This window comes from Puntigrus tetrazona, chromosome 14, assembly GCF_018831695.1.
Source record: "Puntigrus tetrazona isolate hp1 chromosome 14, ASM1883169v1, whole genome shotgun sequence".
In the NCBI taxonomy this organism is placed as follows: domain Eukaryota; kingdom Metazoa; phylum Chordata; class Actinopteri; order Cypriniformes; family Cyprinidae; genus Puntigrus; species Puntigrus tetrazona.
Window position 1 is genome coordinate 16,702,416 of NC_056712.1, and position 13,914 is coordinate 16,716,329.

Genomic DNA, 13,914 nt, shown 5'->3' on the forward strand with positions numbered 1-13,914 from the left:
GATGTATTATGCATTATATAATAATGTCATAAAAACTACTAAACTGAACAAACAGTGTGATTGGTGCGGTCCAAGACACTTAAGCTCTGCTCTGGGAAAATAGAGAAAAAGAGAAATAAGCTACTAATGTCATATAAGTGTCTCTCCCCCCAAATATATCGTTATGATCACATATTATATCATAATAATTAGGCTATAACGGATGCAAACATACAGCAAGAATAGGATCAGATAGTTGCATTTCGCATGAAGAACACTAGAGGGAGCCACACAACAGCAAATACCAGCGTTACATTTAGGTTTACCCATAGCTCCACTCACATCATCAAAATGTTTTTCATTTTTACATATTTATGATATATGGAACCAGGACTTCAGTAGCAAAAAAAATTAATTAGTAAGGTCAAAAATTTAGGCATATGCCTAAATATAGTGCAGTGGTTATTTAACTAATATGCCGTAGTGCCTCTAGGGATTTGTTTCATTAGTTTGGCTTCTGTGTAAATTGGTTTTGAGAAAAGGGGACATGTCACAGATAAAAACTATATGTACTGTACTGTACAAAAATCAGCCTGGATCTTATGAAAGAGCGATAATCCATATTTCTGACTTTAGCAATCAAAAAACGTATTAATGGGACAAAAACAATAAAAATGGACGCAAAATAAGCCGTTCGGTCAATCAGAACTGTTTTGATTGTCGTTTGTTTCTCTGTGGAAAAATCAGTTTGAAATCACCGATCCTCAGATTCAGCTCCTTTGAGGGCCATCACTGAGCTCATGTGCTTATGGTGCTTCAGTGGCAAGTTTATTTATGAAAAGTGCGTATAAATAGTGCAAGAGGATACTGTGTGGTCAGGGTCATCAGGTCGGGGGCTGTGAATCCTAGGAGGTGGAGAGATGAATAGCTGGCGTCGTCTTGGGAGGGCCAGCGATGAGAGGTACTGAAAGGTCATGTTGAAAGTGATATACTCATAACTCAAGCCCCCCGGTCACCCTCCATTCACGCTGTCCCTTTCCTTAACGTGCCGCCAGGCCGGCTTTACGTCTTTGTTAAGACTTTTCAGTAGCCAGAGGAGGAATGTCTAAAGCCCACTCGGACCTGGTGGATTCGCTTTCCATCCTTAAATGTTTTGGTAGTGACGACATAAATAGCAGGTTTTTAAATGGATTGAATGTACTTAAGCGTGCTGCAGAGTAGTTTAAGATGTATTGTAGCCTATGTTAATAAACGTCATATGTGACCCTGGATCACAAAACCAGTCATAGGTAGCACATGCATATTTAACTTCGGTTTTGATTAGTAATATGCATTGCTAAAACTTCATTTGGACAACAAGGTGATATTCTCAATATTTAAATTTTTTTAGTAGTAGTTGTATCTTGGCCAAAAATTGCCCTTTTCTCAACAAAATTTTTTTTTATTCAGCTTTCAGATTATGTATAAATCTCAATTTTGAAAAACTGACACTTATACTGTAGAAATATATATTTAAACAACATGTTCCCATATTATATATAGACTACGGTGCAACAGTCCGGGATAAGAACGATTTTATTTTATTTTTTGGTAAAGAAATCAATTATTTTATTTAGCAAGGATGATTTAAATAGATAAAAACAATAGATGACAATAGATTTTTCAATAAAATTTTTCAAATTAAAAATTTTAATAATTTTAAATTAAATACTGGAAAATAATATAATGGTTTTAAATAAATGAATAAGCAGCACATCTGTTGTCAGCATTGAGAATAATAAGAAATGTTTTTTGAGCATCAACTTTGCATATTAGAATATTTTTTTAAATATCATGTTACTCAGCTTTGCAATCACATAAATAAAATACATCTGAAAATATATTTAAAAAGAGATATTATATTATTAAAATGTATTAATATAACAATTAATCAAATAAATGCTGTCTCTTAGTAATAGTAATTTATAAATTTCATGCTCAAAAACCATTTCTTATTATTATCAATGTTGACAACGGTCGTGCTGCTTAATTATTTATTTATTTTATATACATACACACACACACACACACACACACACACACACACACACACATATATATATGTATATATATACAAATCAGTATTGTAAATACTTTGATATAGATAATGTACTGTAAACGTCCAACAAAAAGCCTGCATAAAACACAACATAATATGCTAAAATAACTTGCTATCTATAATTCTCATTAGATATCTTTTTAAGAACCATTTATTCAGCCTTCTTCCATTCTTTCCTTCCCTCTTTTTCTCTCTCTCTCTCTCTACTATAGTAAATCACTGCTATACTTTTACAATCAGGGTATACCATTCTTTACCCCCAGTTAAACCAACAAGCTGCAAAACACTGTGTAAGTCACCTTGTCCAGGTCTTTGAAACAAAAACACGCGGCACCAGAAATAACCTTGCAGGATAATAGAGCAGGTATTTATGCAAAAGTGTCCAAAGCAAAGGCCTGGGTAAAATGGATTACTGCCGCCCAGAGCCGCTGAGGAGCTCACCGGCAGCACTAACAACCTGTCCCTATATATTCAGTCATTCCCATCTGCTTTGATTTAATGCCTATTACCCAGCCTCCTCCATAGCCTCTGAGCTCTGATTGGTCCACTTACGCGCTAAGCTCAGACAGCTTATAGTATTTGTAAAACGTGAGACACAAAGAAAGCTCTTTCCTTCGCTGAAAGCAGCGTGCACGTGTGTGTATGCTTGGAGGATGTAAACCCAACGCGGAGCAGGTCCGTCATCAACCTGTGAACGCTTAAACACAAAGCATCTGAGAGGAAAGAAAAGATCACAGGCAGGGGATTTGAACAGGACAGCAGGCTCTATAGAAGAGGACCCGGAGTCTGGACTGAAACAAGAACTGAATGACATACGTGTTTTGGATAACAGCTGGGTGATGATATGATCTCTGGTGTGGAGGACGCGGAGGCCGGTGAGCTTATCAATGAGCTTGCGCTTCTGCCTGTGAAAGAACCGTGAAACGCATCCAGCACCACTGCCAAGCGGAGCCAAAATGCCTTCATTTAAAGGTAACGTGCCTTTTTTTTGCTTTATGCTATTAAAAGGGAGAGAAGATGCTTATCGTATGCTAATGTTATTGCGATATTTCCATTGTAAGAGATTATATAGCAATGTAGTAACATGAATGTACACAAGTTGCTCGAGTTAATGGGACAGGTTCTTTATTATAGAGATACTGCATGTATCCCAGTTTCCCTCTCAGCTTCAAGCTCTTTAAACAGCTTACGAGGCTTGTTGCCTTCTGGAAAGACATGCAACGACGTGGAACATTGATGTTTAATCCTTGTTGACAGCAAACTCCATAACAAAGTACACGGATATAGTTACATAACATCATGTCCACTCTTGGCATTATTTTCAGTCTTAAATGCTTTTTGATACATCGTTTTGAGACTTTGGAAACCGCTGAACGATATCTAAAACCGAACAGAGGGTCATAAGATGAGATCTTTGTGATACATTTAACTGACGATTTTTTTTTTATTCTTTTCCAAATCTAAGATAATAAAGAGTAGATAAATAATTACGTTTAAATGCAAATGTCTTTGATGTTGGTTCAGACGGTCCTATATTAGAAGATTAATGACCTATTTAGTTACACAGTAAGTTTCCCTGATAACCGGGAAACATCTTTGTATTAAATGTCTAGGAGGTGACAAAGTCAGGCAACCTTTGCAGGGTGTATTTCTAGGCCTCTGACACTCAGATGAGCCGGCTTTTAGCCCCTAAGACCAGGCCACAAGTCTGGTGCCAGGACCCTGCTACTAACAAAGTCAGCCGGAGGTTACTGTCATAGGGCAGCATAACATCACTGTATCGCTAACACTAACTCTACAGTTGTGATGATCGGAGACACTGCATGCTATAATCAGCCATGGGGAATTTCTGGACAAAACATTTTCACTTTTTTAATTTTAACAGAAAAGTTTAGCGCTTGCGCGATTGATCGTTTTGAGATTTTTAGTATTTCCCCCCATTTTAATTTCACTTTATTTAAAGCTTTATAAATTTTGTTGTGCATTTTGTAACTTTTATTTATTTTTCAATACGTCGATATAGTTTCTTTTCACTTTTCATCGCTATGCTAATTTTTTGTTAGCCAGCGCTAAAAATCATTTCTCTCCCGGCAAGCGCCGGTTGAGCACAGACCTGATAGTACACAGGTTTTGGTTCACAACAGGACATAACTGATCAGACCGAACAGCGATCCAATAACCTGATCAATCAGACCGGCTGTGTTGATTTACCCTTATATTACATCCACCTCCAGACAGAAAATTAGGTAAATTAGGAGGGGAAGAATGCATTAGCATTTTTTACTTTTGCTTTGACAGCACTGAAAAATACCTCACCAAAAAACACATTCATGTGTAGTAGATGCTTAAATGTATTTATTTTGATGTTCTCGCATTCTATCTTCTTACTTTTTCTTCTGACGTATGATAGGACTGATCCTTCGGAAACAGACTCACTTTCAAGGCGATTCTTTAATGAGAGGCCCATGTTTCGCGCTCATCTGTAATTCAGCGATTGTTGAATTGAATTGTCTATAAAGAAAGCTACAACTCGGTGGTATGTGCAGCAGCAACGTGTCAGTGAAACCCAAGAAGCGCTCGGCATTGGGTTACAGGAGATTTCGCCGGTTTTAGTTTCCTGTAAACTCCGGGCCTTGGTGGGGTTTGTCGGCATTGTGTATAGGTGTGTAGGCAGGTATGACCTGCTTTTCCCAGCCTGTGGCTCCAGACGAGTCCTTCACCTTTCTCGAGTCATTGTGTAGGGCCAGATTCTAATTACAGCCCGGGTGGGTGTGTGAGCAGAGCAACAAAGGAAGAGCAACACGGAAGCCTCTAAAAGGTGGACAGAGGAAGCTCTGTCCGCAGGTAAAACTATCCTTCTGGAGCTCCCCTAGCAATCACAGAGCTCTGTTGAAGGGGGAAGGGGGTAATTTCTTACACCCTGATGAGGAAACCTTTATTCATTACACCATCTCAAGAACAATGGAAGGAGCTCTGCTAAATATGTCAGCTGATAAGCCGGTGTCAGTCGCTTTAGCATCAGGGTCGTGTTCGTGAGGGTTATCCTCCTGAGGAAGATGCACAAAAGAACTACAAGATCGATTCGAAATTCCTAAAGCATCCTCTGGGAAGTTTCGCCGTCACAAAGTCTTGTTATTCCACACCTACCGACTACTGTATTGAGTAATTTATGTCAGTTGGATGGCACCGCTGTCATTACATTGTTTTTTTTTTTAATCATCCACCGACAAGATGTACAATGCAGGCACATAATAGCATTTTTATAGGCGTGAGGTTATTAGATTCAGCTCGGGCTTAAAAATGAGGTCATAAAAACTGAATTTCCCCAGGGTCAACTTAGTCCTTCAGTGAGAGTGAACCTCAAAGTGAGATAAAAACTAACAGTCAGCAGGCTATTAACGCAAACTGAACCACTAAAGGGTGATCAGGACTGCCGAGGGGGCTTGCATCAAGCTGAAGGGTTTTTATTTTGCTGACTTGCTGTAATAAATACTTGGTCTTGGTGGGTTAGTTGCGAAATAAATCAGATATATCAAATATTAATTTGAGTGAAATTATTTCATTATGAGGAAAGAGACCGCAGGATAACAAAAGACATGAAGAAATGTTTTCGTTGTGGAGCTAGACTAGTCTTTTTTTAATGTCTGCTACGTATAGACTACCAGTAGGGGGCAATATTAGTTCCCACAAAATCCCAGGTGTACGTTTCAGGCCTAAGGGTGTAGAGGAAATAAATGGGATGTCCATTTTTCTCTGCTCTCAGTTCCTTTTTCCAATAGCTATTAGTGGATCGCATTAAAAAGGAAAATTTTTGCCATAAATTAGTGCTGTGTGCATTGAAAATTCAGTTGTACAGCTTCATTTTATGGTAAGATCATGTTTATTGTATAGTGTGATGCTTAATGGTCAGTTTATATAATATAATGCAATGCAATGTAATATAATGCTATATAAAAGCACTTGTGTCCTTTATTTCACCACCGGCCGCTTATAAACCTGCTTATAAAAAGAAATCAAATATTTCCACGTGAAAAAGATTAACATAAGTGGAATGTTAGCAATCCTCAAAGAGTTGAATAAAGCCACTGAGTCAGTTCCTGTGCTTTCGAACGAGAAGGTAAAACTTCATCGGTTAGCAAGTGGTATATTGAAAGAAATCAGTTCGATTAATCATACACCACTCTGTTAATATATGCTGACGGTAAAAGCACTTATCCATTGGTACGGTCAACATTGTCCTGTCCGAAATGAAGCATTACTGATTATCTTCCTCTCAGGGTTTCTATCAGACCCTGTCTGGTCTCTTGAAGGTGACAAAGTGCAAAGCGTAGTGGTAGTTGACAGTTTGCCGGTTAAATTTAGATGTGTGAGCGAATGTCTGACAGGCTCAAGCAACCCTAGCAGGGACAAGGAAACTCCCAAAATGGTACTCGATGAAATATGTGGCATGTCTGCAGGGTGACCTGCTTAATGCGATCAGAGTAACAGAAGGCAATGGAGGCATCGGATTCATTCCTATTGATGTTTTGGTTCATTCACACCTGTTTGACCTATTTTACAAAAATGAATATATAAAAGATAAAAAAGAACAATACTACAGAGCACTAAATCAGCTACAGTCCACCCAAAAAATTTAAATATGGACCTGTGTAACAGATATATTGAAAAAAGTATGCCAATAGCCAGAACTAGCTAGTAATTGAGTACATGTGACCAAACATTAGGTACTTGTTATTAGATTATATTGCATTTTAAAATGTTAATCAGATTATAGTTACTTATTATGGATTGCGTCATTAAATATGATTCACACAATGGCAGTAAATGAATCATAATTTAGTTTACTTTTTTTCCCACAAAACCCCAGTTTGGAAAATGCTGCTGTAATTTACTGATAACAAAGAATGGAATTTTTTTTTAATGATATATAATAGTTAAAATTTGTAATTAGTTAAGACAATATTAATCTAAAATAATTTCGGCAGTCAGACTATTACCTAAAATGTGTAATCCAGGTGTTACTAACTACTATTTTTGTCATGTAATTTATAATTAATAACAGACAATCATTTGTAAGCAATCTATTCTTTCTTTCTTTCTTTCTTTTCCGCCATACAATGGTTTGGATTCCTTTGATGTTCATTTTATAGACAGAAACATTCTCCGGAATATCCTGTTTCTCTTTCTTCAGGACAATTAAGGGAGCATCTATTTTTGCGCCAAGTGGTCAGAAAAGAGAAATAAATGTACGCTGACTTAACTTCAAGCTAAAAGTTTCCTAAAAGGCATCTTCCCAAAACGTCCCAGACAAATCCACAGAAGTTGGAAGATAAGCGATGGTTTAGTTTGCTTAGCTTAAAAAATAATGGTCGTTTTCTCTCACAGTAGTCAAAACGCTATCATCAACAGAAAATGCAACGCTATTACGCGCGGTATTGTCGCTTTAATGAATGGTCCATTGTCGTTCCCACAATGAGCTTCCTCTCGACATCATCACACGGAACGGATACCTCCAAGGAAAACATTCCTCAGTAAATATCCACCACAAGGGAGGGGTACTGCGCTATTCATTACCATCCCATGATAAAGCGTGCTCTCTGTTGGCTGTTACCATGACTACCGAGATCTTCTCCAAACCAATGAGAGCCCTTCACTTCTGCCGACCCAAAACAAGTGCGTTGAGAAGGGGGTCGGCATGTCTCATCATTGATCCGCGTTTTCAATCTCTCGAGTCAGGAAAGCGCGTCTGAACTGAGAATATTGCGTCCTGGCGGCCGTAGCGCTCGTCGAGAGGGACGATAATAATCGACGAGGAGCCGCGCGAGGGAACCGGCGCGAGAATGGATTCGTGTTTTTGATGCAAACGCACGTGCGAGCCCTCACTTGACGGGATAATAATCTGTGAGGGAATACAAACCGCGTTTGCTCACCCTTCTGGATTGCGAAACGCATGGGAGGTGAGGGACGCGCTTATTATACCCCTTTCCATTAAACGCGTGCGTTATAAAATTGCTTCGTTGCATAAAAGATTGATTTCGCATTGAGAGCGATTCTTTATTTGTCATCATGCGCTATAAGATTATGTCGTATTTAAAAAAACGCACTGTGCAGTTGGATTTAGCGTTACGCTATATGCACTATTAAATGTTTCGTAGTTAACAGCGCGCGCTAAAATGCCTGTATCACTGCACCTGAGTTTCGTTCGGCGTGTTGTTGGATTCTCTCACACCCTGTGAAGCTGTCAAGCTCGCGAGGTACAGTATCATGTGAGAGCAGATACATGCGAGACTGTATGGAAGTATCATAGACAGAACTACGTCAGCAGCACAAGTGCTTTGCGCACAGATATATACCCTGTTGCAAGGTGCCTGATGCAAACGAAGTATTTAATGATTAAAGGATCCATGGCCTCCACTGGAGCTTTAAACGATCCCCTGGTCAATGGTTGCTGTGCAACTGTCATTAATGTGTCACAGGCTCTGATGTGCTTCAGCAATTGCAAGGTCAAAGAGGTCATTATAGATGGGCACTACGTCATAGACTAGGTGTAATACTTAATAATAGTCTTGTTTATTAAAAACGGATATGATGTTGTGCCATTTTGTCATAGAACGTCACAATTTCTATTCATAATAAGTTCTTTGAATTATGGCTATAAAAAGTTGGGTTTAAGATCAAGTTGGTCTACTGCTATTGTGAGTGTCAAAGGTCACGATGAAGGCCTTAACATTTAATTAGTTTAATATTTTTATATGAGTGACACGAGTTAGCCTTGCAATGTAGTTTTTGTTTTCAAAATGTATGATTTTTTTTTAGTTTTTTGCAATTAAATAAAATGTATCATAGTTTTGATATCAAATTAGTTGCATTAAGTATGTCAAAAAGTACTTTTAAACTGGCCTTAAGAGACTTTTTTACATACACGTCATATAGTTGAATGAACTGATAAGCTTTCATAGTAAAACATTCAGTCATTTCCAGAATATTATGGATAGCTATGTACGTAGATGTAGATAGCTTCTACGTAGATGTCCACCCCCTCCTTCGAGATATAATACCCTTGCAATTTGACCTTTGTGCTTTTTTCTAAAAAAAGAAAGAAAAGGGTAATTTTTTAAAAAGCAGGCACGATGCTTAGGGAAATCCAGACCATGTCAGTACATTGGTTCTCAATGTTAACCTTTATATATAGGACATAATTCACTTTTAGGAAACCGTTTGCAAAGTCCTGGATCATGACCTGATACCTTCCTTTCAGCTACACTTTAAAGGCTCTGGTTGATGTAAGACCGAAGTCATCTCAGGCACGAGCATATGAGTGATGTTAGCTTTACTGGGTGGTTTTCTTTGGCTCAGGTTTGTGCTGACACCTTCAGTCTTTGCACATTCTCTGAGCTCCTGGGTGACGGTATCTCTCACGGCAGGAGGGGGCGGCTCACAAGGTGTCAGCTCTTACTCTCGTGCTGTTAGAAATAAAAGTCAATCTCAGCATGAAAAGTCTTTACAGGGGCAACCGAGCGTGAAATTTGTCCCGATGTGGGCTATAATGTTTGAGAACAAACTGTAAGGGGTAAAAAAAAAAAAACTTTTGACCCCGATGTCTTCTTGAGGTTTGTTTGTTGCGCGTTGTATTGAGTGGCAAGTTAATTTGTCCTCATAGGGTAGCAGCATGACTTCAGGACAACTTCCTTCACTCGGACACGCCGATAAACAAGAACTGTCACCGGCACGAAGTGTCAGAGACAAAAATAGAGCCAGCATCACGGAGCTTAAATAACACAAAAATGTATCTCAAGTGAAATTTAAATAAAAGAATGACCGTAAGTGTCCTTAAAATGGTATTAATGAAAAAAACACAGCTGTGTAAAACTGGTGAGAGTGAACAAATATTGTTTATTGAAATGACCTGGGTTTTAATTGGTTGTATAAATGTTACCTGACAGTCATGCTAAGTTTTAATGCGTAGTATTTGGTGTGCCCCGGCATGCTCGAGATGTTTGACCGCTCACAGAGATCTTCTTAAGCACAGATCTGTATATGTTGTCACTTTTCCCCAGAGGCGTGGAGTAACTTTCCAGCCTGCAGACGTGCATGTCTCCATCTGAAAATAGCTCGAACTGCAGCACTTGCTGTGAGAGGGGGCTTGCCTCTCACTTTCTTACATCTTTTGCCTCCAGAAACCAGCTGCAGTCTGGGACTTTAACCCTGAAACGCAGCGGATCCTCTGGGCTAAAGAGAGAAGTGTGGACGTGGAGCCTGCTGCCTGTCAGCTCGGACCCAGCACCTTTCAGTCCTAATGCCTGGTAAGGATTTGCCTTTCATTTCGTTTGGGATTGTGTCTATATTTTAGCAAATATGTGTGTTCGTTTTAGTAAGGTGTACGGTTTAAGGTTTGGGGGCAGTGGTATAGATTTTTTCCCATAAATATTACATAGAAATACTTTTGAAAATTGTGTAAATATTTTAAAAAGGCTGTAAGGTGCACTTTGGCTAAGGTATATTTACAAATACATTTTTAAAGAAATGATGGTTTCATAATGCCATTTGAAAAGAATGGAAACAATTATTAGATTTTATAATGCAGTACTAATGACTATGGCTAACTGTTATTTATATTAATATTACTGTGATATTAATATAATTATTATTAGGCACTGTCTAAAAATGGAGCCTAAATCGCTGGTTTGAATGATTGCTATTTTCTACCAATAAACAATAAATAAACTGCAAACAACAAATTAAATAAGACAAAAATTGTTAAAATTAACTAAAATTTAAGAATAAAAAGCTGTAAGTGGATGATAAGGTTGGGACCAATTGATAATTGTGTGTTTACCGTGAATTACAGAAACAAATTTGTTCTGTAGGAAAAGGGGTTGAGTATGATAAATGCTTTTTATGTAAAAATGTTGGAAATTAAATTCAAATATGTACTTACACAAAGTGTCAAAATTGTTGTGAATGTATAATTGTAAAAAAAAAATCTCATTTAAATATTATTTTTGTATTTAAAATTAATCAATGATTATTTTACTACAATAAATTAAATATAAATTCAATAGATGATTGCATTGTAGCATAATTGTACTTGAGATGGTCAAGGTCTCTGAGGTCAGACAAACCAGAACATTTAACTTTTGATGTAATTAGTTACTTTTAATGCTAGACTAATTAGGTAATACTTCATTTAACATATGAAATAAACAAATAAATAAAAACACTTGACATCCTTTGAAACGGTTTGCAAAAAAGGAACAATAATTGTGAAATGTGCCCAAATGCTATACTGTAGTTAGCAGCAGTGTTTAATGCATTTTAGGCATTCAACCTAAAACCCAGTGAAATAATTAGTAAAAGTTTTACTAAAATGCTATATAAAATATCTAGATGAAAAATATTTATTTTTAAATATATGCAAAACAGAATAGCCCGCACTTTACCGATTCAATCCAGACAGATGTATCGCATATACGGTTTGAAATAAGACTGCCCTGTCGTACTTAAAAAGAGCCTTTGTTACGATCTGCCATTTCTCTGACAACATTTATTAATATCAGCTAAATTGCATTTCACTCTGTAATGTAAGGCATCCATTGATTAACTGTCCATCAAAAAGCCACAATCCTTTCAACGTGACCTTTAACTCATTTGAGTTTAATAAAAACACACACGCATGGCACTTCTGTGATTTATGCCAGGGAATGCTCGAGACAGAATTGAAGCAGCTTTGACAGGTCAGATGTGACGTACAGCATAACGCACAAAGGGGCGCAATATCAGCACAGGAGCATGAAAAGCTGTCATGAAGATGTCTTACAAGACGCCGCCTGGCAGACTCAGCGCCTGCTCCTGTTTTTGTTATGGGGGAGGGCCCTTTCGTGACTGTGGTATTTTTAACTTTGTATAATAAAGGAGTGCCCAGTCCCTGTTTCCTGACACTGAACCCTTGTTTTACTTTTAACTCACTAGCACACTACAGTAAAAAGATTAGGTCATGCGAATGAATATCACATTAAACCTTCTGCGAAATTGTATATTTCTCGTAATTGTACATGATTCTTCTTAAAAGATTCAACCAAACGGAAATTGTAGTCTGTTCAATTCAAAAGTTAAATAAAATCTACATTAAAAAAAAAAATCAAGGCTTGTTTTATTCAAAATTAGCACGGAATAATTATGTAATCATGAAAAGTGTAATTATGAAAAATTTAATGGTTTGCATTCATGCACCAAGTGTGCACACCAAACTACAGAAAGGTACAGAACCGACATTTTTGTATGAATTTGAATTTGCATGAATTAGTTTCACTTCACTTACATTCGATTTAAGTCAACATTCAAATAAGTGAAGTTTTGAATCACTTAAACTGATTCACTTAAACTGATTCACTGTAAATGCTGTCCTCACACACTCACCCTCAAGTCATTCCAAAACTGGATGTCTTTTTTCTGTGGATTACAAAAGAAGGTATTTTGAAGAACGATGAAGACCAAACTAAATTTGGCTTACATGTTGAAAACAAACTGTACAGTAATAAAAAATAAATTTCACAAAATATTATATGCTATAGAAGAAAAAAAGTCACACAGGTTTGGAATGACACGAAGGCTATGAGAATTTTTTTTTTTTGAGTTTTTGAGAATTGAATTTTGAGCGAACCATCCCTTAAAAGATTCTCCAGCAATCACAGGGAATCAAATATCATATTCAGCGAATCACATTCAGATATCGTTCAGCCCTGTACTCTGTACAGCAACACAATAAAGACCTGTTGAATAAATAATCTGTTAAATAGCGTGAATCTATAATCCCTTTAAATCTGCTCAGAAATGTTTGTGAGCCAATTAACTGTTTGCTAAAGCATTTAGACCTGTTTGAAGACTTTTGAAATACTACTGTGGATTTTCTAGTTGAATGCAAAATGCCCCGTAGCTTCTCTTTGATATCAGGTGGCTGTTTAAATCAGATTGTTCTCAATGATGTATTGGAGCAACTACACAGGATGTCAACCGATTGGCTGGCGTACACATGGCGATATCATGTCAGAGGACTAGTAGACTTAGCAGCCTGTCACTTTGGGTGCCCTCCAGAGGTTAAACACCTAATTAGCAGATGGATCTCCAGCCCAAGGGAGTGCTTCTGTCAGAGGAATGGGTCCAACTGGTTTTGTAAATGTCAGCCCATTTAGATATTTGTCAGATTGCGTCTAGGAGAAGGTGCTGGCATGCTGAGTGCTGGCTGCTTATCTTGGCTCTCAGGTCGGGTCCCTGTTTCTCTGGTCGTTGTGTGTTTACATTGTGAGACCCTCTAAAAGCTTTCTTCTCTTTAGAGAGCGCATAGCTTCTTACCAAAAGATGAAGGGAAAAGACCCCATTTTTAAACGATTTCATCAGGATATTTCTATCTGTTGACATCGGCTAATGCTCACTTTGTCAGACTAAACATTCAGAAGACATGCTGAAGATGCCATACATGGCAACACTACCTAAAAAGGAAAGATGCCAAGATATAGGACGCTCTCTGGTTGGCTGGATATGATAAAACAGATGTAAGAATGAAGTTATGCTAACCTATATCTCAGAATATTCTTCACTGTTTACAATGCAGTGATAATGTGTCTATACAATATCTTAAGCAAATCGGTGGTGGTCTTTGGGGCCACGGATAACGAATACATGGATTTTGTCTGTATAAAAAACATTTCATTTCCGTGCGGTATATATCTCACAGGACTCAAGAAGTAATGCAGGTAAATGAATATAAAGTGTTTGCACAAAACGCTTAATAGTATTCCTAAAAACTATTTTACTCAATGTGATGGATCTCCTGTAGCTTC

General features: G+C 37.6%; 1 protein-coding gene across 1 annotated transcript in view; it reads left to right on the forward strand.

Annotated features, from left to right (window-relative positions):
• Nucleotides 1-7,669: 7,669 nt before the first annotated feature.
• The window catches only part of sorbs2b (sorbin and SH3 domain containing 2b), a 44,196-nt gene continuing 37,951 nt past the window's right edge, over nucleotides 7,670-13,914 (forward strand). The window contains exons 1-2 of the mRNA XM_043257019.1: nucleotides 7,670-8,034; nucleotides 10,255-10,380. Coding sequence (XP_043112954.1) covers nucleotides 10,374-10,380 — 7 coding nt within the window. The 5' untranslated portion in view covers nucleotides 7,670-8,034; nucleotides 10,255-10,373. The remainder of the gene's footprint in view (nucleotides 8,035-10,254; nucleotides 10,381-13,914) is intronic.